The 27,189-nt window shown below is 35.4% G+C and overlaps 2 protein-coding genes across 3 annotated transcripts in view; one reads left to right on the top strand and one right to left on the bottom strand.

Annotated features, from left to right (window-relative positions):
* Positions 1-2,277: 2,277 nt before the first annotated feature.
* Positions 2,278-20,390, bottom strand: LOC113055562 (transmembrane channel-like protein 7). Its single transcript, XM_026221953.1, has 16 exons — positions 20,264-20,390; positions 11,773-11,983; positions 10,764-10,912; positions 10,552-10,689; positions 10,417-10,466; positions 10,148-10,287; positions 9,520-9,667; positions 9,258-9,422; positions 8,931-9,082; positions 6,950-7,028; positions 6,418-6,515; positions 5,678-5,864; positions 5,376-5,506; positions 4,150-4,290; positions 3,162-3,240; positions 2,278-2,984 (listed from the first exon to the last, which is right to left on the bottom strand). The coding sequence occupies exons 1-16, from the start codon at positions 20,310-20,312 to the stop codon at positions 2,913-2,915; spliced, it is 1,989 nt and encodes a 662-aa protein (XP_026077738.1). The 5' UTR covers positions 20,313-20,390; the 3' UTR covers positions 2,278-2,912.
* An 893-nt stretch (positions 20,391-21,283) lies between these two features.
* Positions 21,284-27,189, top strand: part of LOC113055563 (transmembrane channel-like protein 6) — a 16,856-nt gene continuing 10,950 nt past the window's right edge. The window contains exons 1-4 of one of the 2 annotated variants that reach the window (XM_026221955.1): positions 21,284-21,433; positions 23,558-23,696; positions 26,040-26,215; positions 26,246-26,335. In XM_026221955.1, coding sequence (XP_026077740.1) covers positions 23,650-23,696; positions 26,040-26,215; positions 26,246-26,335 — 313 coding nt within the window. In that variant the 5' untranslated portion in view covers positions 21,284-21,433; positions 23,558-23,649. Of the gene's footprint in view, positions 21,434-23,557; positions 23,697-26,039; positions 26,336-27,189 lie in introns of both variants that reach the window. The other variant, XM_026221954.1, reaches the window with a different exon arrangement.

Genomic DNA, 27,189 nt, shown 5'->3' on the forward strand with positions numbered 1-27,189 from the left:
TATCAGTTGGTTCTGAATTTAAGGAGTTTAAAGCACAATCCCGATGGGAACATCTGAAATTCATATTATTTTTGAGAGATTGCCATTTACTCTCTCTCACTGGGATCTGTTTGAGAGGAAGTCTAAGCTCACAACTTTGTTCTCCTCCAGCAGGTGGAGCTGAATATATATGGGTCTGTAATCATGTAAAGGAACTATAATTTCCATGAGTCAGGGACCTACTGTTGGCACATAGATTGATTAAAAAACAAGGCTGCCAATATTATCTGGGCCCAGACTTGTTTCGGCTTCGTAGTATTTAAAGGTGTCCACAACACTTAGAGATCCCCAATATTGGGAGAAATCTGAAGTACAGAGGCATTGTGTGAACATGATTTAGTTCTAGACTAAATCTGAATTCATCTCACTCGCAAAAACACAGATTTAGTATTCATCAAAATTAATTAAAACCTGCAATAATTAAATTATAAATAACACAAATGTATCTAATCCCATTTTATTAATGAATGTCTTTGCTGATTAGCTTTAATGATCCAGTTCAACCATACTAATAAACAAAAATGACTTTAGATACACTAACTTTTTGCACATGAATATATTTTTCCTTCAGCCCTTCACTTTTTGGAGTGAATGCGCTTTACATTTGCTATAAATAGAACTTCTTATATTAAAAGCAATCAAGCCCGGCTCATATTCAACAAGTAACATGAAAGTAATGTATCGTAACATATAATGTATTATTTTCCATAAAAAGTAACTACCTGTATGAATGTAATTAGTTACTTTTTTAGTGAGTAACGCAATATTGTAACACATTACTTTTAACAATCTGTTTCAGTTTCACTGAATGCCACAAGGTATCGTTGAGTATTAATAATAATGAGTGCCTAATAGTGTTGTTCAAAACATACTGGTTGTTAGGGCAGCCTTCTGGAGAAATGCTCCTTCAAATAACTTCTCACTCAGCATCCTGAGCAATAAACCTGTTATGAGTCACAGTCCTATAGCAATGCTATAATAAGTCTATAATAAACTATTTTTCATCTCAAGTAGGTGATTAAAGGAAGTGTGTGTGATACTGATGTCAGTGCACTAATTTCCACAGTGGAGCATGTTAATGAACTGAGAATCTTATTGCCTTCTTTGCTTTCTAATACTAAATTAAACAAATGCATTCATAACATATCTGTGTCATATGCAACTAGTTGTGTATTTCTTATTATATCAAACAGGTGGCATCCACCTCCAGGACAAAGGGCAGCTGTGGATCTGGGAGAGTAAGAATGGGGGCAGATGTGAAGTGTTGTTTCAGTGTATTGAAGGCATGAGGTTTCGGCTGCTGGACTATCTCGGCTTGATAGTCATCTGGCTTTGAGATTTGCATGAATATATCCCAGAATGCATTTCACTTGCCTCGTCCACTCTGAGAGCATCTCCAGAGAGCCAGTGGAGCTCTGACGAGGAGTTCACTTCACTAACTGTAAATAAACAAAAAGAGATTAAACCTCAATTGAAAATTTGATATAAAAAGACATAAAAAAATAATTACTTATTAAATTAAATTATACTAGACGAAAAACTTGAATAAATTAATAACGAACTTAAAAATAAAACTGATATTTAAAAATGTTTACTTAAATAGTCATATAAAAAAATACTAAATTGGCAAAAGTGCATAAATATATTATTCAAAATAACTGAAAAAAGCTTTTTAGAAGTTTTAGAAGCAAACCACCAGCACAGAGATCAACCGAACTTGCGTGAAATCTAAAAAAAATTAAAAACGGCTTAGTTTTTAATGAAGCATTGTGCATATATTGGATTGCATCTAAATAATCATCTTTTCATAATGCTTTCATTTCAATTGCTTACAATCAGCATAAAGAAGTTCATTGCAAAAAAATAAAAATTGTATAAATTAAAAAGTATGAACAGCCAAATTTTCATTATGCATTTCTTTCATTTGCTTAGAATCAGCTTAAATATTGTGACAAAAATAGATTTAATAAATTAAAAAGTTTGAACATACATTGACAAGGTTTAAAAATAGACCTGAATACTGTGTATTTAAACCTATTCAGTCGGTTAGCACTATTACAGGAAACTATTATGGTTTCATTTTTCAACTTGTGGAAACTCATGTATTGAATAAATTTAATGCACACAGACTGAAGTAGTTTAAATCTTAGGTTCTTTTAATTGTGACGCTTTTGGCTTACATTCAACAAAAACCCACCAATTCACTATCTCAACAAATTTGAATATGGTGACATGCCAATCAGCGAATCAACTCAAAACACCTGCAAATGTTTCCTGAGTCTTCACAATGGTCTCTCAGTTGGGTTCACTAGGCTACACAATCATGGGGAAGACTGTAACAACATTAATGGTGTGAGTGGTTCAGTGGTAGAGTCCCACGGAACACACATACGGATAAAAAAAGTAATAATATTATATAGCCTGAATAAAATGTAAGTTGCTTTGGATAAAATAAAACAGACAGTTAAAATCCATATATTTTTAAAGCATTTAAAGTGACAGACAATAAATCTGTAGGAAACATCTGTAAATAGTCATCGTTACTTTACACATTAAACTGACATTTAGGTGAACTTTGACCTAATATTATAAACCCAGGTTTATGGGTTAATGGAATGAAATGAAATGAAATCAGAAAATTAAACTTTAAAAGACTCATGTCACACATTTGGTGAATTTATTTTATTTCCCCCCTGATGTGCGTTTATATTAAAACCAAAAACAGTTCTCCATGATACTTATAAACACATAGACCACTGTTTGCTGAGTAGCTTTAGATCAATCCTTGCAGCAGTTTATTTTCCTGCACTTTTATAAATGAAGAGTTTAAGTTACTGTTTGTTTTAGTTTTGTTATATTTATTTCACGTGATGTTAACATGTCCTCTGCTGTCGTCTCATGATCGCCGAGTGCTGCTTCACCAGGAAACGTTTATCAGAGCTGCACTGTAGAGAAAATAAAGGTAGAAATAGGACAGTTAATGTTTGCAAGCGGGATCTGAAATTGCATTTCTTGCATGGAAATTATGTTAATTTTTTTTATTCATATGTCACTTTGCAGAAAAGCATCTGCTGAAGAAATGCAATTCTTCTTCTGCTCTTTTTTTAAGTTCTGTCACTTACCATCACCAACATGTCCTTTAGTCTCCCCATGGCTATATGATTTGCTCGTCTGCGAGACACGTACAACGTCAGAATGACTCTGTGAATATGAAGAACCGCTTATAAATGAACATTGCATCAACATGCAGCATCTCTACTCAATTCTATGCTCTTGAACACATTAGTTACAAAACTACAGCATGCAGTATTATTTTAGTATTGTTATACTATTTTGTTAATATTTTGCATTATATTAAATTTTCATATTTTGTGTTTTTATTTTTATTTTAGTCATTTGTCGTTTGTTTTTATCATTTTTATTAGTTTTTTGTCTATATAGTTTTAATTTTACATTCTAATATTTTTTTCCACTTAAAGTAAATTTTGTTTATAGAATTTATTTTAATATAGTAATTCTGTATTTTAACATAAACTAAACAAACATGAGAAATGTGGACTTTTTAACTAAAGTAAGTGTTTATATGTGACCCTGGAGCACAAAACCATTCACAAGGGTCAATTTCTCGAAATTGAGATGTATGCATCATCTGAAGCTGAATAAATAAGCTCTCCAGTGATGTGTGGTTTGTTCGGAGGACAATATTTGTCTGAGTTACAACTATTTGGAAATCTGGAATCTGAGGGAGCAAAACAATCTAAATATTGAGAAAATCATCTTTTAAGTTGTTCAAATGAAGTTCTTAGCAATCCATATTACTAATTAAGTTTTGATACATTCATGGTAGAAAAGTTACGAAATATCTTCATGGCACATGATCTTTACTTAATATCCTAATGATTTTTGGCATAATAGAAAAATGTATAATTTTGACCCATACAGTGTATTGTCGTCTATTCTACAAATATACCTCAGTGACTGCTTTTGTGCTGCAGGATCACAAATATTAATATTTTAGTTAATGTTCAGTAAGCATTTTTGGTTTTATTTCAACACTACTAATCCTGATTCCATCGCACCTGCATCAGAAGTACATAAACACACACTTACACCTCAGCCAGTATCAGAGCGAAGGCGAAGGCCTCAGATAAGATGTAGTTGAGCGGACCGGGCAGCTTCTCCTCTATACACCCACTGGTCACAATAAACACGGTTGTGTTTTCAAAAGGGCCACAGTTACCCTGTTCAAACCTTACGGGAGAAGATGATAGGGTTTATGAATGTGTGAGAAACTAGAATAAGTTCAGTTATTACAAGAGTCTAGACAGCCAATATTTAGAGAATAGGTGTTTAATTTTTTTCCTTTTATTAAGGCAGCACAGGTGAGTATACCTAGCTTTCCCCAGTTGATTAATGACAGTGTATTAAGACAAGTTTTTTGTATTTTTGTAAGTTTTCATAAATTCTGGCATTGTCTAATTAAATACGCATTAATTCGCATACAATTCCAGGAAATAATTCTGAACCCCAGATTAAGTCAGGTTAAAAACTTTTGTTTGATTTTGTTGCCATGTTAGAGTTGAAGGTTTTTACAGAAGGGATTTTGGATTTTTCTTTTTATCACTCCATAAATCAGAAAATAACGTGAAATATACAGAAAAAATTATATTTTTACCATGTTTTTAGGAATAAATACTCAGGTGATTGATAAATGTACAAACCCCTCAGTAAAATCCTTCTGAATATAGAGAGGAATAAAACTGTAAGTTTTGGTGTTTGTAAGTACTTCAGAAGTTTAGAAAAAACTCATTTTGAGAAAATAACTTTAAGTGCCTTAAATGTGTAGATATGTATTGCAGTTAAAATCTACAGATGTAAATAGATAGTGTGATAAAATAAACACTTAAAATTTGTATTTCTGATGTTTTATTTCCACTAATCTGAAAGGAGACCAATTCTGGAGGGAGGATATCACTCCATAATTAAGAAAATACTGTCGACCGCCAGAAAAAAAATGCATCATATTGTTAAATGTTGAATAAAACATTGAGAATGATATATTCACAAACCCCTCAGAAAAATCCTTCAGAATATAGAGAGGAATAAAACTGCTAAGTTTGGTGTTTGTTAGTGACGCAGAAGTGGAGAAAAACCTTTTATAAGGTATGTATTAGAATTTAAATCTACAGACGCAAATAGATAAAGTACACTTAAACTAGTATTTTGGGTGTATTCTAAAGACACATCTCAAAACTGACCAGTGCATGAAAAAACAATGGTTTTGACTTGACTTAAAGTGCACTATATTATAATTATTGATCAGCATTGGCTAGTACCTGAAGATATTGGCAATTAATGTGATCATAGCCATGAAGAGACCCAACAACAGCATGAAATGGAAGAGAACAGACGAACTGGCTGTCCGGAACATTCTCTGAGCCGGAACACAACACCGCACCACTGTGAACTGATAGAAACAGAAATATGTGGGAGTTTGGGATCCCAAAAAGTTTCTTCTGCCCATCAAGGCTGCATATATTTGATCGAAAATACAGGAATTAAAGGAATTTCAAATTTTATATTGTGAAATATTATTATATATACCAATTCATCTACTGAAGTAAATGAAACATCAAACCTTCTTGAAATAGAAGAGGAACAGGAACCTGATGGCGCTGATGGCCGGCAGTAGAGGACAGTAAAACACACCGACCCATGTGACCGTCTGACTGTTGACCAGATCCAGAACATTGAAGGAGATCTCGAACTGCTGCTTGCCTAATATCTGCGCCAGATGTGATGAAGGAAACCTCTCCACCAATAACCTATGATGAGATGCAGTCATTTGCTGAAGCAGAGTCAGAACTTTTACATTACACAGAGGAACTTTGTTTGTTCACAAAACATTTGCATTTGCTTGGAAAACTTTGTGTTCACAAAAAATAATAATACATTTGCGCTCCCCTGAGAAACGTTGCTTTCACTCGCAAAAACTTTGTGTTCCCAGACAAAATTTTTGTTCACTCGCAAGACTTTTTACTGGTTCGCAAAACTTTTGCATTCCCTGAGAAACTCCAAACCAAATTGTACATTTTCTAGTTAAATGCAAAAGTTTTTTATTTGGTTGCAAAACCATTGCATTTCCCTTAGAGACTTTATGTTAACCAACAGAAGTTTTGCATTCCAGTAAGAAACTTTGTGGTGTTTGTGTTTGGTCGCAATACTTTTGTTATATGGACAGTAACCGACACCGGAGAGCTGTGAACATGCAAATGTGCTGTTATGTTGGTACTGACTTAAAAAAAATCTCCAGTTAAATATTTGACATATATGGGGTTCAATTAAGTATTAAAGGAGTTATATAAATTAATAACTCACGTTCTTGGGTAGGCCACAAAAAATGCATTGAAGAAACACATCAGGAAGTTTAAGATGGTAAGTCTGTACATCTCCTTTCCAAACACGTTCTCTTCACACTGATAAAACAGATAAGTTAGATCTCATTTGAGGAGAAATAAAAACTGTAACGAATGAGTCAATAGTTCAGAAGTCAGAAGCAGGAAAGAGCTTGATTGCCAAATATATTTACAGATAAGGAATTTCTGTACAATTACAGACATAGCGCAAACATTCATAGGAATTACACAGCAAGAGATTGAAAATAGCAGTAATATAAGAAAAAAGAAAGTTAAATAATCCAATATAATACAATATTAGAAATATATATATATATATATATATATATATATATATATATATATATATATATATATATATATATATATATATATATATATATATATATATATTCAAGAAGTCTAAAGAGCTATAATTACATAATTTGGCATCTTTGAAAATTGTTGGCAAGAAAAATAAAATAGGAGAAACAACTTTTCCCCACTAAACAAACCTTGGTTTTATCTGAAGAAACTTGAACAATGAGGAAGATAAGATAGATGCCCAAAGACGCCAAATTTAGGAAAATGCTCCTGCACATGGGATTGATACTCACATAAGTTTAACACCACATGAACTTGTAACTATAACACATCAGAGGTTAAAGTACATGACATGTACAGAACAACAGACAGAACTAACAATTACAAACCAGATTCCACAAAAGTTTGAGAATGCAATGATGTGGAAGTTTCAATATTGTATTCAGATTACAACATAGATGACCTATCAAATGTTTAAACTGAGAAAATGTATCATTTTAAGGGAAAAATAAGTTGATTTTAAATGTCATGGCATCAACACATCTCCAAAAAGTTTGGACAAGGCCATGTTTCCCACTGTGTGGCATCCCCTCTTCTTTTTATAACAGTCTGCAAATGTGAGGTGCAATGCAAGGTCTTCCCTGAAAGAGACGACATCTGGATTGGATCATATGTTGTTCTAGAACTTGGATATACCTTTCAGCATTGATGGTGTCTTTCCAGATGTGTAAACTGCCCATGCCACACACACTCATGTAACCCCATACCATCAGAGATGCAGCTTCTGAACTGAGCGCTGATAACAACTTGGGTTGTCCTTGTCCTCTTTAGTCCAGATGACACGGCATCCCAGTTTTCCAAAACTGGCCTTGGCCCAGAGAAAACACCTGCGCTTCTGGGTCATGTTTAGATAAAGCTTCTTTTGTGACCTATAGAATTTTAGCCGGCAACGGCGAATGGCGTGGTGGATTGTGTTGACCGACAATGTTTCTTGGAAGTATTCCTGAGCCCATGTTGTGATCTCCATTACAGTATCATTCCTGTATGTGATGCAGTACGGTCTAAGAGCTGAAGATCACGGGCATCCAGTATGGTTTTCCGGCCTTGACCCTTACACACAGAGATTGTTCCAGATTCTCTGAATCTTTGGATGATATTATGCACTGTAGATGATGATAACTTCAAACTCTTTGCAATTTTTCTCTGAGACACTCGTTTCTGATATTGCTCCACTATTTTTCACCACAGCATTGGGGGAATTGGTGATCCTCTGCCCATCTTGACTTCTGATAGACATTGCTACTCTAAGAGGCTCTTTTGGTTGCACTTTATTTTACAGTAAGAGTACTTACATGTACCTATAGTGTACTTACAGTGTATTTATCTAAGAAAGTTCTGGTAATAAAAGGTAACTACATGGGGTAGGGTTAGGTTTAGGGGTAGGTTCCAGGGTAGTACCTAGTTATTACATAGTTATTGTCAGAATCAGAAGAATCAGAATGAGCTTTATTGCCAGGTATGTTTACACATACGAGGAATTTGTTTTCGTGACAAATTCTTGTACTATGTACTTATTATAATTACTATAATAAGTACATAGTATGAACAAGGGGAACAGGACTGTAAAATAAAGTGTTACCGCTCTTTTTATACCCAGTCATGTTCCCAATTGACCTAACAAGTTGCAAATTGGTCCTCCAGCTGTTCCTTATATGTACATTTAACTTTCTCGGCCTCTTATTGCTACCTGTCCCAACTTTTTTGGGATGTGTAGCTCTCATGAAATCCAAAATGAACCAATATTTGGCATGACATTACAAAATGTCTCACTTTCAACATTTGATGTGTTATATATATTCTATTGTGAATAAAATATAAGTTTATGAGATTTTTTTTACTCACAATTTGTACAGTGCCCTATTGTTTGGGGAATTGGGTTTGTATTGCTACAAATGTGATTGCATCATATAATAATTGCTGTTAATAATGTTCATCATCTGGTTGACTACGTCTTGTATTACTTTTTCTGAAAATTCCTGTTATATGCACATAAACTGACAGATAAGCTACTACTAAATATTGTAGGATCTTAATTTTCTGCAAAGTTGCTTTGCAATGATTTGTATCGTAAAAAGCGCTATAAAAATACACTTTGAATTTAACCTGTCTGACCTGATTAGAGTGAGGTTCAACTGGATGGTGAGCGAGTAATCTTCCAACTTTGAGATCTTACTAAAGACGTGTAGAAGTATGTAGTTTACTGTCGTCATTGTGATCGCAGGAAGATACTTCAACATCAGACACACAGTCCATTGATTCCCACACTAAATAATGAAGACGGAGAGAGAGAATGATGCCTGGACATTAACCATTATATAAACCAAACATACATAATATATATCTTAATTCACTGTTTTTCCACAATTAACTTGCAGCTTTATGCTTCAACCACTAAAAGTTGTGTAGAGTTGCTTCAATCATTTTACTTCATATTTCTACCTCAGTGTGTGACAAACGTCTGGCAAAAAAATTCAGAATGAATGAGCTGCCCAGAAGAACCAGCACGAGGAAGTTCAGAAAGACTCGCAGCAAGATGAGCTGAACCCAGTGTTTGAGCGTTCGCTGCTGGACTCTCTGTTGAAACGTCTGCTCTTCTAGATCCATCTGGAGCAGAGGTCAAAGGTCATCCAGTGGGGCTAATGTTCCAGTATGCTAACCCATCTATAAACTCACTCTCTATGAGACTGACATGACTTCTCACCTTGAATTCGTTCCTGATGAAGTTGTGTTTCAGTGACGCTGCTTCAGGGCTCTGGATGGAGAAATCCCACCCACAGAAGACCTTGTAACTCATGTTGGAACTGAAGCGGTTTCCTGTGAGCCACGAGTGTTTGTAGCCGACCACCGTCCTGAAGAGAGCAGCACAATGGGGATCAGTGTTCCAAGATACTACAGGGACTTGTGATGGAAAAAGATTAAAAGATTAAAAAATCTTCTGCATTTCGATATTAATGTTGCGTTTGCGTGTTAAAACTTTTGCGTATTCCAAGAAACCTTCTCGTAAAACTTGCATTCTAAAAATGTCGCACTCTCCAAGAAACTTTTGTTCCCTGAGAAACATTGCATAAAACTTGTGTGTTCACTTTACATTCACTTGTAAAAATGTAACATTTCTTGAAAAACAAAACTCAAAAGTTTTGTGAGGGAATGCAAAGTTTCTCAGGGGAACACAAAACGTTTATGAATGCCAAAGCATTGAAATTAGATTTTTTTTTCACCTGTCTTGTGTTTTTCCCATCACCATGTCCCTCAAGTATAGCAAATGCAGGCTGCCATTAGAAGCTGATAAAACTTAATTAGTTTAATAGCTCAAAGGTAAATGATCTGACCTGCGGACCACCATGATGTAGCTGAGGAAGAGGACAGAGATCATGCCAAGTAGAAAGAGGATTGGAGAAGTTGGACATTTTGAATCAAGAGACCCATAACTGTAGAAACTATGAAACACTGGAGAGGTTTCAAGAACACCCTGGAAAAAAGACTCAATATAAATCCATATATAGTCAAATTCAAATGCAGTATAATCAGCCACATGACTTCTGCTTGCTCTCTGGTCATTTCAAGTGAGTTTTCAGTGGACCATGATAAAAGTACTTACTGATCCGACAAAAAAGTCTTTAAATGAGTAGGTCTGGAATCCCGGAGATTCTAAAAAGATAAAAATGTGTTTTTACTTGATCTCAGGTCAGGATTAGTGCATCAGTATTAACCCCTGACCCTCAGTCGAACAAACCATGAGTACTTGAGTAGTTTCTGGAAATTAGCGTCGGCGTCAGCACGGTTCCGGTGATAATGATGCTGTACAGCAGGTTCAGACACAGCAGGTACCGCAGGAACACGAAGTACGCCTTCACCCCAACCCCAAACTGACCTGTGCAGCGGATCACATACGATTAACCGTCTGAGCATCATCTACTCACCTACACTCAACACACTCACAGTCACCTTCGATCTTATGGAGCGTGTGTTTCCACAGCAACAATCCTGATAAGGCCCCACCCAACTGCTCCTTTAAGCGCCGCCTTGTTTTCTGCTGGCTCCGCCTCCAGGAGTCCCAGTAGCCAATGCTGCGTCTCTGCAGGTGTTGCAGCTCTCTGATTGACACAAGTGTACATAGTGATCTTTTTTTCTGGCCCTTTGCAATTTTTACTTTTTTTCTGTGATTTCTGAGTTTACGTATCGCAATTCATTTTTTTTTCCAATGCTAAAAAAAAAAAAAAAATCAATTTTTGAGTTTGTTAAAAGTTGTTTTATACAGTTTATTGCATACACCAGTATTTATTGTCTTGTTAAATACCAATAAAAAGATATATAGTAAAATAAATTGTAAAATCAAGCCTAAATTAAAATGCTTAAAAATAAAATCAATAAAATCAAGCTATAAACTGGAGTATTTGAGTGGGTTTAAATTAAGACAATATTAGTATCAGTATTTTTTTTCAGTGAAAATAAAGTACCATTATTTATGGTCATTGTTTATAAAATCTAACTGATTGCTTGCTTCAAAAAAGAAAAACAAGAAAAATTAAAACATAAAAAAAAAAGTTTTAATGTAAATTAAAATGCTAAACATTAAATGCTTTAAAAAACAACAACAAGAAAAATCAAGATGTAAAACTCAGTCATGTTTAATTAATGTTATTTATTATTAACGTCTGTTATATATATATATATATATATATATATATATATATATATTTCTTTTTCTTTTTTTTTCTTTTTTTTGGTATTATTGGTAATATTTGTATCATTCAAAGAAAAGTAAATAAACAAATAAATAAAACTGATTCTCAATTTAAACCCACTCAAAAATTCCAAATTAATACAAAAACCAGTCACCCATTTAAAAGATTCTTAACTGAACTCATTTGAAGTCATTCAGTAAAAGTAACCAAATTGACCTGGTTTTCTCTCTCTGTTCTTGTCAGTGGTGTGCAGTGTGTCTCATGCTCACCGGAGGTCTCTCTTGTCCTGCAGACAGACGGGAAGATCTCGGAGCGGGACGCTGGGGCTCCAGGAGCGTCTGTCCAAACTCTCAACCTGAGGGTCAGAGACGCCGTCTGCGTGAAGCCTCCGATAAGCCTGTGAGCTCGGCAACAGACCGAATATCTCCGTCTGATAGTATTCACACGAGTCGCCTGACAGATCTGAGCTCCAGCTCTCCGCTGTGCCAACAAACAGCAGCGATTATTAAGACACTCTTAAAAATAAAGGGGTTTGCAGCCATGCATTACAACAGATATGCCAGGCCTAAAGTTAGCTTTGATTCTTCAAACCATGCCATACCACAAGAGGAGGAAATAGGAAAAAAAAGGCCATTGTAGCATCTTTCGTATTTTATGTGCGCACAGATTATGAATTCGTGGTAGAGATTCAAAAACCTTGGATACGATTTACAAAATCTGAGTACACGGATTGGAAATTCATGGCTAGGATGGGACATTCGAACCAGAAAGACACAGCTTACATTACATTAAACATAAAAGGTTTTTGTCTTCATGCTCAACTAAAGTGATTACTAATAACACGTTACTGCCCAACACTGGACAACACTCTTAGAAAAAAGGGTTCATTGGGGTTCTGTATAGAACCATAGTGTTCTTTACTCAACTCCAAAGAAAAGGTTCTATAATGACAAGAAAGAACCCTTTTGGCACAAAGGTTCTTTAGGCTATTATTCATTCATATTTTACATTATTCTGCAACATTTTGTATTTGTAATTAAATTATTGTTTGTAGTAACTTAATATCACATTTTAATCATGCTGATTTTTAGAGAAAAACTGAAATGGCACTCTTCGTGTGATATTGATTAACTACATAAAATGATATAAATATATACATTTTCTAACCCCCATATCTTGAATTTTGTGATCATTCACATGCATTCATAAATGCATTTGAATACACCGAATAATGCAGTGTAAGATCCATATACAGCTATGATTCGCAAACCCCAAACTGATTCAAATGATCCGCGAAGCCGCTCCGAACTCCCGAATTTACTCAGATGATTCGCGATCCCCAAACTGATTCAAATGATTCGCCATCCCGCTCCGAACTCCCGAACTGACTGAAATGTTTCGCGAACCCGCTACGAACTCCTGAATTGACTCAAATGATTCGCGATCCCGCTCCGAACTCTCGAACTGATTCAAATGATTCGCGATCCCCAAACTGATTCAAATGATCGCGAACCCGCTACGAACTCCTGAATTGACTCAAATGATTCGCGAAACCGATCCGAACTCACGAAATGATTCAAATGATTCACGAACAAGCTACGAACTCCCAAACTGGGGTGTGTTTCCCGTACAACGACTAGCTCGCAGATTAACCACCATAGTACGATGCATCGTTATGATAAAGAAACGACCTAGTCACGACTGTTTCCCGAAACCATGGTACCTGTGTCGCAGATCCATAGTTCAAACTACTTTGGTTTGAGCCGTTGTTCTTCTTCTTCTTTGATCTAATGGCTGACTGGAGACATGAGCACATACTGCCACCTACAGTAATTTGGTTTTATTTTTAATAAATAATAAATAATATATTATATATTCATATATTTAGTAATATTGGTTTATTTACTTTTCTGATCCCAATGTCAATAATTTCACAATTTCAAATAAATACTATTTCTTATGTAATATTGATAGCCTACTTAACCACAATTTAAAAAAGATGGGTTCTGAAAAACTGTGATGTACTATTGCTTATTTTGCTCAATCTTTCCTATTTATGTCTTCTTACCATTCTGAGGTGTCAATGAAAATGACACGAAAACCACAATTTTGAAAGCTTGAAATTGCAGTTATTTTCGAGGAGGTGGAAAATAGTAGCTAAAGTCCAGCTATTTTCAAAGCTGAAAAATAGCATTACAAATGCTGACAAAAATAAATTTATAAAAAATAAACGATGCTAGCTGGATATGGACAAAGCCCAGACAAAGTCAGGAATAAGTGGAGGGACTTCTCAAGTGTGACAAAACAGAGGGCTGTGGCACGTAAGAGGGAAGCAAACAAGACTGATGGGGTATCAGTTCAGTTCCTCCTGTCCCTACAGAGGAAGAGACAGTTTTGGCTATCCTGGGGCCTGTTGCAATGGAAGGATCCTTGGAGATATGGATACATGTGCATCAACCAGGCCTTTGCTTTCAAAGTCCAGGCCTCCAACATCAGGCCCTCTCCAGTCTGGCCCTTCAACATCAGGCTTCACATCTTCAGAGGGCAATAAGAAGAAACAACGCTTTATATTCAATTGTTAGCTACACTGCATTATTATGCTGTTGGAAATGTATGGAGGTGGTGGGTGACGGCCTGATGGGTGGGTGATGGAAGCACACATGCTTTTGTGTGGGACACTTCTGCAGTTTGCAGGTATCTGAAGAGGGTGCATGGCTTTCGTGATAGCTGGCTGCTGGAGACATGTCCTCTTCGCCCATACGTCCTGACACCTGTGTAGCATCCAGCCACTACTGCAGTTTAAACCATTTGTTTAATCTGACATAATTCCTGTTCAATATCTGTATATGTATTCACACACAAACACATTTGTAGAGAGTATTCTATATTCTAATTCTGTAAAAACAACAAAATCACTCACTTATTTATACATTTTTTGTTACTTTATTTGGAGACATTCATTTAAAATTTAAAATGTATTTACTATAAAAATACTGTAATTTGAGTGTTAACATTGTATATAAGTGAAAACCTCTAACACACTGTTTTACCAATATTGTTATATGAGACATATGTATTTTGGAATGTTTTTACAAAGATAACTCACTTGACAAACACCGTTTCTTCGCACAAACGAAACAATGGCTGTGTGCTATTTGGCCATGATTAATGCTTTCAGAGGGCACTTCGAAGGGAGAATAATCGCAAGGGCCACGCTGCTATATAGTTTCAAAATGAATTTGTAATAATAATAAAAAAGGCGAATTATGTAATAAACTTAAACCACAACTTTAAGTCTTTTAAATCATTCAAATTGGATGGTGAAATCTTCTAAAGTAGTGGTCTCAAACTCAATACATTTGACTAAAAGGTTTTTGTCTTTAAAGTGAAGTGAAGTGACATGACATTCAGCCAAGTATGGTGACCCAATATGGAAGCATATGGTAGCATTATTCAATTTGGGATGTAATATGCAAAATGGCAATGCATTTCTGTGTTTACATTTACATTTTCCAATACATTTGTGCAACGTTTGGTGAAAAATGAAAATGAAAATTAAATTACATAAGTTTCATTTGCCACCAGTTTTACCAGTTTTAATATGTAAAATGAATATTAATTTTAACGCTTTATAAGTTGCAAAATTAAAATGAAAATGTATTAGCCTACAGAAATTATTAGATATGTCTAACATGTTCAAGCAAAAACTGTGGCAAAATGATCATTTAAATGCTATTTTTCTTAAATGCATTAACACTCACAGTCAAGACATTTACGATTGCATTTTCATTCAATGACCCGCAATGAATGTAGCAAAATTCAAAGTGCACATTGAAAATGCATTCCGAGCCGATCACATCTCCGCCCCCTCCCGCCCTGTCAATCACTGCGTGAACAAGGCGGGGCTTACAGAAGGTCAAGGGACTCAAGACTCAAGAAGAGGATTCAAGTGAGAGAACATGGACAAGACAGTTGGTCCGTGTACGTTTTGATCATTTTATGGTTTATAGCTTCAATATTTCATTCATTCGCACTTGTGGGCGGAGCTGAAGCGCTCCTTTCATCTGATTGGCCGAATCGCTCAACCTTAAACTCGGTCTTGTCATTCTTTCAGGCAGAATAAGAGTCAGTGCGAGTGAAGCACTGTAATGTCTGAAACCACCGCTCACTGTTAATTAGCATAATATTTGAATCAGATGTAGCTGGGCACATAATGTGGCTGTCAAGACCTGCAAATTATTTCTAGGTTGTAGTTTTGTATAAATATTGTCCCACTGATAGAAACAGTGCAAATAGTTCTGTCCCTTTGGATAACAGTGAAGTGGAAATAAATATAGTTAAATATATGAAATAAAATTAAATAGGAATTTTTTGGGTAGGTAAGTCTGGCCAGTTATACAAGCAACACGAGTCAGATGAGTCTGAAGATCTGAGCTGAATTGGGTGAAACATTAAAGTTTTAGTCTGTGTCAATTACTCTCATAATAAATAATAATAATAATGTTAACTGTATTTTTCGGTATAAGTTGCATCAGTCCAAAAATACGTCATGACGAGGAAAAAACATATATAAATCGCACTGGATTATAAGTCCCATTTATTCAGGACCAAGAGAAAACATTACCGACTACAGCCGCGAGAGGGCGCTCTGGGGTAGGCTACAGGAGCACTGAGCAGCATAGAGCTAATTTTACTATTTTTATTTAGAAATTTAACTATATTAATTTTTACAATTATTTATTAATGTCACACACACACATACCTAGTGCCTTATGACTTAAAAGATGAGAGTGGTAAATGTTACAGACATGGAACTGTTGAGTCTATTATTGATTATTATTTCCACTTCACTTTTATCCAAAGGGACAGAACTATTTGCACTGTATTTATCAGTGGGACAATATTCATACAATACTATAACCTAGAAATAATTTGCAGGTCTCAGCAGCACGAATTATGTGCCCAGCTACATCTGATTCAAATATTATGCTAATTAACAGTGAGCGTAGTTTCAGACATTACAGTGCTTCACTCGCACTGACTCTTATTCTGCCTGAAAGAATGACAAGACCGAGCTGAAGGCGCAGCGATTCGGCCAATCAGATGAAAGGAGCGCTTCAGCTCCGCCCACAAGTGCGAATGAATGAAATATTGAAGCTATAAACCATAAAATGATCAAAACGTACACGGACCAACTGTCTTGTCCATGTTCTCTCACTTGAATCCTCTTCTTGAGTCTTGAGTCCCTTGACCTTCTGTAAGCCCCGCCTTGTTCAAGCAGTGATTGACAGGGCGGGAGGGGGCGGAGACGTGATCGGCTCGGAATGCATTTTCAATGTGCACACTGAATTTTGCTACATTCATTGCGGGTCATTGAATGAAATGCAATCCTAAGTGTCTTGACTGTGAGTGTTAATGCATTTAAGAAAAATAGCATTTAAATGATCATTTTGCCACAGTTTTTGCTTGAACGTGTTAGACATATCTAATCATTTCTGTAATATATTTTCATTTTAATTTTGCAACTTATAAAGCGTTAAAATTAATATTCATTTTACATATTAAAACTGGTGTATGAAATGGCAAATGAAACTTATGTAATTTAATTTTCATTTTCATTTTGCACCCAACGTTGCACAAATGTATTGGAAAATGTAAATGTAAATACAGAAATGCATTGCCATTTTACATATTGCATTGTCATTTTGCATATTACATCCCAAATTGAATAATGCTACCCATATGCTTCCATAGACCCATACTCAGAATTTTTGCTTTGCATTTAACCCATCCGAAGAGCACACACACACACACACACTGTGAGCACACACCCGGAGCAGTGGGCAGCTATTTATGCTGCGGTGCCCGGGGAGCAGTTTGAGATTCGATGGCTTGCTCATGCACACCTAAGTCGTGGTATTGAAGGTGGAGAGAGAACTGTACATGCACTCCCCCCACCCGCGACTCTAACCCACAACCTTTCGATTGGGAGTCTGACTCTCTAACCATTAGGCCACGACTTCCCCATAAATGCTTTATGCTCAACTAATGTGAAATAATGAGAATATTTCCACTTTGAGAAACTCGTGTTGCTCTCGCCTTGACTCTCCATGACTGCCGACTGCTGGAAACAGGTTAGGCTGCACTTCAGTCAAAATTAATTAACTTTTTAAAAAGTAATGGACAATTCATCATATGGTAACGGTAACAGAGTTAATTTATTTAAAAGTAATGCGTTACAGTATTAGTTACTGTTAAATGGAACTGCGTTACAGTAACGCGTTACTAATAACACGTTACTGCCCAACACTGTTGATGATATTGCTCCAATAATAGTCAGTAAGAAAACAAACAGACAGAAATCAGTTTGGAGAAGATCAACAGCAGTTCAGACTGTGAAAAGACAAAGCAGAAAAGCCAAGCGGATGTGGAGGAAGACGAAACTTGAAATCATTATAGCATCTATAAAGATAGTCTTCACGCTTTCGATGTGGAACTAGCCACAGCTAGACAGAGTTTCTCCTCAAACATTATAAATAGTAACTTAACACTCGTACTCTTTTTGTCTAAATATCAAAAAGAAGATACTATATCTATTTTTTAAGCAATTTATAGCAACATTTTGGAAGAGATAGTGGAGCACCTAAAATCATCAACCTGCTATCTTGACACACTTCTTTCTGGGACATTTCCAAACTCCCTGAAAACAGCAGTTCCCTCTTGAAAAAGAGCAATCTTGATAACACCATTTTGAGCAATTATACAGCAGACGAATATCTAATAATCCTTTTATAGGCAAAATTATAGAAAAGGTAGTTTTTAATCAGTTGAGCAAATACTTAAACTCAAATGGATACCTGGACAATTTTCAATCTGTTATTCTCTTAAATTGTGACTCTGGCAAAATATCGGTGCTGGTATTGCTAGATCTCAGTGCTGCGTTTGACACTGTCGATCATAACATACTACTAGAGAGACTGGAAAACTGGGTCGGGCTTTCTGGGATGGTACTCAAATGGTTCAGATCATACTTAGAAGGGAGAGGCTATTATGTGAGTCTAGGAGAGCATAAGTCTAAGTGGACGTCCATGACATGCGGAGTCCCACAAGGCTCAATTCTTGCACCGCTCTTGTTTAGCCTGTATATGCTACCACTAAGTCAAATAATGAGAAAGAACCAGATTGCCTATCACAGCTATGCTGATGATACCCAGATTTACCTAGCCTTATCTCCAAATGACTACAGCTCCACTGACTCCCTCTGCCAATGCATTGATGAAATTAATAATTGGATGTGCCAGAACTTTCTTCAGTTAACCAAGGAAAAAACTGAAATCATTGCATTTGGAAACAAAGATGAAGTGTTCAAGGTGAATGCATACCTTGACTCTAGGGGTCAAACAACTAAAAATCAAGTCAGGAATCTTGGTGTGATTCTGGAGACAGACCTTAGTTTCAGTAGTCATGTCAAAGCAGTAACTAAATCAGCATACTATCATTTAAAAAACATTGCAAGAATTAGATGTTTTGTTTCCAGTCAAGACTTGGAGAAACTTGTTCATGCCTTTATCACCAGCAGGGTGGACTATTGTAATGGGCTCCTCACCGTTCTTCCTAAAAAGAGCATTAGACAGCTGCAGCTCATCCAGAACCAGAAGATCTGACACATCTCACACCAGTCCTCAGGTCCTTACACTGGCTTCCAGTTACATTTAGGATTGATTTGAAAGTACTTTTACTCATCTATAAATCACTCAATGACCGAGAACCGAAATATATTGCAGATATGTTCACTGAATATAAACCTACACAAAACAAGGGGAGTCCTCCTTTAGTTATTATGCCGTCCGAATCAGCTTCCAGAAGAGATCAGATGTGCTAAAACATTAGTCACTTTTAAATCTAGACTCAAAACTCACCTGTTTAGCTGTGCATTTATTGAATGAGCACTGTGCGATGTCCGAACTGATCGCACTGTATTTTAGGTATAATAATTTTTATATTCGGAACAGTCTTAAATTCTTTTTAAGTAAATTTTTTAATCATTTTCAAAGTTTTTAAATTCCTTGTTTTATTTTTGCAATTATTTTTCACATTATTATTTTACTTTCTGTTATGTAAAGCACTTTGAATCACCGATATTTATGAAATGTGCTTTATAAACAAACTTGCCTTGCCTGGCTGTCATAGTATTTTATTGATGTATTTATTTGTAACTTTTAATCTTATTTTTATTCTCATTTACTTATTTAATTTATTTCTAACATTTTTAATCTAATATTTATTTATTTATTTAAAAAATATATATATATTTAATTATTAATTTATTTGTTTATGCGTTTTACTTGTTTACAGTGCATGCATAATTGCAAGTTTATTTTTTTTCAAGCACATTTCACAAATTACTTTTTCCCTTATAAATTATATAAATAGTAATTATAAAAATATGATAAAACATGCTTTTAAAAAAATATAATCAGACTTGCCTTTCAATTATGCATGCACTGTATTTTAATCTTTTTTATTTCATTAGTTTTTTTTACACTTTCTCTAAACATTGCACCACAGTTTGAAACCCCTGATCTAAAGAACCTCTGTGCAGTGACTGAGGACCATCAGTGCAAATAAAGAACCATTTTAAAGCATTGTGAAGAGTGTAAATGCTCTCAGACACATGAAGAAACCAAAAACTGGTTAAAAAGCACTTTTGAAGACAATGTATTGTAAGTTTTTGTCTTTTTCTAAAGCAGGCTTCTTTACCTGATACGAGTCTGTGGGAAGCTGATTTCCCGTCTTCTTTCTCCATCATCCTCACAGACAAACACAGAGCAAGTGAGAGCGCTCCTCTCCTCAACACTTCTGTGTGTGTGTCTGCAGGAAGTCCTGTGATGAACGAGTGGGTGTCACGTCTAAATATGAGAAGCAGATCTCAGAGACCTCGACTCAAAGTCTCACGTTTAATAACCTGAATCAGAGTTACTCTTACACACTCTGCTGTTCGCTCACACACTTACACGACTTCCTCAGTTCTTGTAAAATCATATTTCACACTGAGGGAACTCTACAAGCTCTTAATGTGGCTAAACATACATTACGTTTCATGATTATGTTTTGTGGATGATTCATACACAGTCACTGATATTGTGATTAATGCACAGTCATCATTGTTTACATGTTTATGGAACTGCATCTTGACGTCATTACACAAGAATCTCAACCTTGAGCAACACAAATTAACCAAATTCAGCAGAAGAGTTTCACACACATCCTCTGGCTGCCGAAATCAACTTCCTCCATCAGCAATAGACAGACAATAACTTCTGACAGAAAGAGAGAAAGAAAGAGTGATGAGTAATAACACAGACCGCACATCTTTATGCTTCAAAGAGCATCTGAACAGGAACTGAACTGAAGCAGGGAAGAGTTCTGTTTTATACTGAGTCAGATTCACTTTAGAATCTAGTTTAATTAAGGAGAAGTCTAACTTAAGCCCTTGTTTTGATGTGTGTTTGACTGAAACCAAAGGTTCAATGAACCACCTCATACTATTTTTAAATTACTAAGGTTGTTGACCTTCTTGTGTGTAATTTAATTTACGCTTATAGTATCCCCTGATTATATAATACACGCTTTGTGTGATTATAAAACATTATACAAAGTATTGTGCGTGTTTGTGTGTGGTGATAAATCATCTCAACCCCTCCCACCGGAAACTAAAGTGTCTCGGTCTTTGTAATGTATCACACGATATGTTCATTAGGAGCCGATTCTTTTTTGTTGATTCATTTGAACCAGTTCGCGAACAGCCGCGAAACGCTGTGAGAGGTCGAGAGTCGTTTGAAACGTTTGAATCGATTCACTTGAACTGACTCGGACTTTAGTGAGTCGGTGTCATTAGAAGTTTTGTACACGGAGATCCAGAAAGCAGCGGTGAGTAACGGTTTATCTACTTGATTTATTCACTACAGACAGAAATAAAATAGAGTTTTAATGAGATGAAGTTGATATGAGGACTTGAGCGGATCAACCAAGCGCGTTTGAACTTCCGCAGGTGTAAAACAGTAACATCTCAGTTCAGCGTTAAAATCACGTTTGTTTACCGTTTACAGTAATCAAACACGAGAGATGTGACATCTGTAGAACAGATACAAATCAGTTACTGTATCAGATGCTATAGTAACTTTATTATAAACTATACATTGTTTATTTCCAAAAACAAAACGTGATATTTCCGTGGTACTTGTCCAAAACGTGGTTTAAAAAAAAAAAACATGATACTTTTCAAATGTGCTGCCTTTGTATAGGGAGAACACTAGGTTTGAAACAACCACAAAGTTCACGTTTGATATATTATTTGTCACAGATTTGCAATGATTTTAAATGAGAATCTGGTATTTACCAGTGTACTTAAAAAAAAAGCATGCAATTGCCATGCTATATGGCCAAAACATGGTAAAACCATGCATCGTTTTGTCAATGTCTTCAACCTAAACTTTAAATTCATCGTCTGTGTCTCAATACCTGCGTTTGGATATCAGACTCCATCCATATCAGAAGTTTTTGGGGTTTTATGATGCACAGACGTGATGCCTAAAAGTTTGGAAACATCACGAACCTTCAAATTTGTCACAGATTTCCATTATTGTCATGAATTTGGATGAGAATGTGGTATTTATGGGAATGAGATCAGAATCTGATTAATCTGAAGCGTGAAAGGCTGCGATTGTGTCTTATTCTGAATTAATTCGGACAGATATTATTTGTCATGGAACAGAAGGAGCCCGTTGTGTCTCTGAATCTGAATGAAGGTGAATTGTTCTCGGGGTATTTCTGCAGATTTTCCGTCTGCTCTTTCACCCACGATGTGCTCCAGATGTTGCGGTGTTTCCATCAAGTCCTGGAGAGGTTTTCGGTGTAACGTAAGCGTACAGGACCGCACAGTTTTCCAGTTCCAGATGTGCCAGTGCAGTCAGTTTGCTGTTCTCACACAATGATCTTATGTAAACTCCCTTCCTTTGGATGTGTTTCAAATTACGTTCTGGTCCCCTAGAGGGATGTTTTCCTTCACAACACTCCCACACTTGTAATCAGGATGTCAAATACACACACACACGTCAAATACACATAGGGCAATACGATTCCAGCGATGCGGAAAACATTAAACATAGATAAATCCAGAAAAATGTAAATAGAAACTAATAATTTCTGTAAAAGAAGCAACATTTCATAGTGCTCTATTATTGTAAAAATATTGAATTTTAATATTATATTAAAATTGTTTAAAATGTTCATTATTTAAATTCATTGGACATGCATTTTTGACGAATACAATTTTATTTAACAGTTAAATTGGAATCCAAAAATTATTTAACTAAAACTATTATAAAGCGTTTTTGTTATTTGAAATAAAGCTGAAATATAAATATTATGTGTAAAATTTAAGGAAATTAATGACAGCTGGAATAAGTTGAAGTTGTAAAATACTAACTAAAAAAAAAAATTTGAACTGAAATAAAAGTAAATTAAGCTTATGACAATGATACTTAACTAAATTGCTAAAACTGAAATTTATGTAAAAATAAAAGCTAATTCTAAATATTGATAACTATTATAGTATATAAATAATACAGAAGGCCATTAACATGATGATAGGAAATTTTAATTGTACTTAACAAAAAACAAAGGAAATATAAGATCAGATACATTTAGTAAGAGTGTCAGTGTTACAAAGTTACTGGAGTTTAAAAGCAGAACGAATAGAAAGTCATCAGTAGAATCAGTTTGTGGTTGAAGACGCGTCTAAACAGATGATTGAGCTGAAGAAGCATTGTGTGTGTGTTTAGTCTGATGTAGCGATAAACCAGCAAATAATAAAAGCTCTGTCGTGCATGCATTCATTTATGCATTTATTTAACCAGAAAAAAAGCATCCAAATGAAAGTTTTAGTACAGGGATCTCTGGTTGTGTTACTGTACCAGGGCTGATAATGAGTTTTTTACTCTGACACACCTTCTGATCTCCATTAAGTGTGTGTGTGTGTGTGATCTCGGACAGGTCTGAACAGGATAAGAGCTCGGATCGCTGGCATTCCTTCTGTCTGTGGTGTTCTGGACGATGAGGATCGGGAGGTGAGCGCAGCACCAATCATGGACGGCGGGGTCACTTCTGACGCTGATCGGGTCTCTGATTTTGAGTAAGTGACTTTTTACACTTTTTACTCTGCTCTTTCATGTGTGTTCTGGGTGTGTTCTTCCTGTGTGTGTGTGTGTGTGTGTGATTCATGACATTATTGAGTAGATATGTAATGATTCACTCACGATTCGATTCAATTCACTTTGAGAGACAAATTATAAATTAAATATGTCCTTTTATTATTGCTTGGACAAAATGCTGCTCGTTTCTTTTTGACAATTGAAAATATTAAAATATAAGACTATGATAAAATAATAATATAACACTTGGATATTATTGCTCTTGTGTTGGTTTTGATCGCTTCTATTGTCCTCATTTGGATAAAAGCATCTGGTAAATCATAAAATGGTAAATATAATGTAAATGTAAATAACAAAACCAATTAGAAATTTTAAAACAAGCCCCAAATCAAATAAAAAAAGGTACACAAATAAAATAATCTCTTCATATACACAAACTAAGGCTTTGTCTGTGCTCTTTCCATTTAAAATGAGAGGAAGCCGCTGCATTTTAATCAGGATCCAAACAAAGATGCAGCATACATGCAACAAGAGCAGTTTTTCATCTAAATTTGATTGTATAAGTTCGAAATTTGAAGCAAAAACAGAATGGCCTGACTTCAGTTTTGTAAAGCTATAAATAAAAAATATCTTTATGAAACAGAAACAGCAGATGAGCTGAACGAGAAGCAGATCCACTCTCTGCCAGCAGGTGGAGCTTAAAGCGTTTCCATGGTTACCGCTGTGAAGAAAGCAGCTGCACAAATGATACAGTGTCTCCTTGGTTACCGCTGTAAACAAAGCAGCGCTGCTCTAGTGATACAGTGTTTCCTTGGTTACCGCTGTAAACAAAGCAGCGCTGCACTAGTGATACAGTGTTTCCTTGGTTACCGCTGTAAACAAAGCAGTGCTGCACTAGTGTTTCCTTGGTTACCGCTGTAAACAAAGCAGCGATGCACTAGTGATACAGTGTTTCCTTGGTTACCACTGTAAACAAAGCAGCTCTGCATTAGTGATACAGTGTTTCCTTGGTTACCGCTGTAAACAAAGCTGCTCTCCACTAGCGATACAGTGTTTCCTTGGTTACCGCTGTAAACAAAGCAGCGCTGCACTAGTGATACAGTGTTTCCTTGGTTACCGCTGTAAACAAAGCAGTGCTGCACTAGTGTTTCCTTGGTTACCGCTGTAAACAAAGCAGCGATGCACTAGTGATACAGTGTTTCCTTGGTTACCACTGTAAACAAAGCAGCGCTGCACTAGTGATACAGTGTTTCCTTGGTTACCGCTGTAAACAGCGCTGCTTTGTTTACAGCGGTAACCAAGGAAACACTGTATCACTAGTGCAGCGCTGCACTTATGAACATTAATATGCATTACACAGAGGCTAGATGAAAAGAAACTTTTCTACAGACAGGAAGTTCCCCTCAATATAAACTCCTCCCTAACTAAATCATGATTTGTTTAGCATCTCAACTGATTTGAATCATCTCACATTTGAATGGATTTTCAACCAGCTCGTGATTAGCTCTACCAGTTGAGCTACAGGAACACTAAGTGTTAATGGTTACATCCCTATTACTGAGTCAGTTTTATAATAGATGTGTTCATGGATATATTTCTGTTTTAGCTGATTAAAAATGAATAATGAGAAAAAAAAGTAAGAATGCTTTTATTCATGAAGGACACATTAACTTGATCAAAAATGGCATTAAAAACATTTGACAAAAGATTTCAGGAACACTTTTTTTTATCAGGAACACATTATTAAAATATTTAAATTCTGCCTCATTATAATTCAGTGTATGATCTTATGAGTAATCATAATCATTGTTATATGGCAGTCAACAAGGAATATGAAAATATATAATATGCATTTTAACTTTGGTTACGATTATAAGATATAATGTATTACAAGTCTTTTATGAATAGCTTTTTAATGCATTATACATAAATGCTTCAAGTAAATTGTTATCAGTGTCTTTATTTAAAATAAATGCTGCTCTTCTGAACTTTCTGTTCATCTGTGGATCCTGAAAAATAAAATGTTTCAGTTTCCACAGAAATATTGAGCAGCACAACTGTGTTCAACATTGATAATAATCAGAAATGTTTCTTGAGCAGTAAATCATCATATTATTCTGATTTCTGAAGATCATGTGACACTGAAGACTGGAGGAATGATGCTGAAAATACAGAAATAAATTACACTTTAACACAGATTCACACAGAACACAGATGATTTAAATTGTAAAATGATTACACAATTTGTACTGTATTTTTGATCACATAGATGCAGTCTTTCAGAGCGGGCAGTGATTGTTTGTGTTCTGTGTTTCGTGCATCAGGATTCCAGAAGATGAGGATTGGGTTCATGACTCATTCAGTCAGCTGATCCAGGAACAGTGTCACTACCCTTATGATGTCATCGAGATGACCCCGCTTGACCTGGAGGAGGAGGGCAGAGGTCAGATCACACCTCCAGTGACATCAGACAGCAGTCTGACAGATCTCTGTATCTCAGATGATGTCGAGTGTCTGGAGGCCGACAGAGACGTGCCGCAGCAGACGGATCCTCTGATTGAAGAACGCTGGTCATCTGACACGCTCAGAGTCCTGTCCTCCATGCCCAGCCGCACCATCGGTCAGTGTGTTATCCAATGAGCTCGGTTTAAATCAAAACAGCATGGAGTCTCTGTGGTTTTCAGCCTTTTTGACACTACAACCACATCTAAAGGCCCTCATCAAGTGCTTGATGTTTTCTGAGGTACATGTTACTGGTACATAAAGGTACCTAAAATAGAATTATATTTAAATATAATATAATTATGTAGTTATAATGCAAATAAAAATAAATATTAAAATAATAATAAATAAATTATTGCTAATTTCACATGGTAAAAAAATATTTTAATTCACAATTTCTACCTGATAAAGTGTTTTAGAGCTCGGCATAACAAGTTAAATATTTACTCTCAATGAACATAATCAAGGTGTTTTAATATTGCATTAATTTCCATGAATTTTGAAGTTTAAATCACACTTTTTAAATGAAGCTTCCTCATATATCCATCCTGTTTTTCTTTAGGAGTAAATAAAAATATATTATATCTTGGTTTTTAGTTGTTTTAGTTTTTTTTTTAATTTTATTTTAAGTCTTCAGGTTCCTCAGTGGACTCCAGAACAGGGTTATTATATTTAATTAAAGCTAAAACCTTAAACATTGCATTTATTGAAAAAGAATAAACATTAACTGGAATATATGTATATATAGTAGAATATATATATATATATATATATATATATATATATATATATATGTATTTAACTAGTTTGACTAAAATAATCCCAAATTAATCCAATCTAAACCTAAAAATAATAATAAATTATAATAATATAAATGTTAAAATTAATCGGATATAAATTATAATTATATAATTATAAAATAAATCAGATATGGTTAATATTATTAATTTAAAATAAATCAATATAAATTAA

This window comes from Carassius auratus, chromosome 36, assembly GCF_003368295.1.
Source record: "Carassius auratus strain Wakin chromosome 36, ASM336829v1, whole genome shotgun sequence".
NCBI lineage: Eukaryota > Metazoa > Chordata > Actinopteri > Cypriniformes > Cyprinidae > Carassius > Carassius auratus.

Coding starts and splice junctions, on each gene's coding strand:
- LOC113055562 (XM_026221953.1), bottom strand. CDS start 20,312: ATGATGGAGAAAGAAGACGGGAAATCAGCTTCCCACAGACTCGTATCA. Junction 11,984..20,263: donor TTCCCACAGACTCGTATCAG/GTAAAGAAGCCT, acceptor TTGTTGGCACAG/CGGAGAGCTGGAGCTCAGAT. Junction 10,288..10,416: donor AAGACTTTTTTGTCGGATCA/GTAAGTACTTTT, acceptor TCTTTTTTCCAG/GGTGTTCTTGAAACCTCTCC.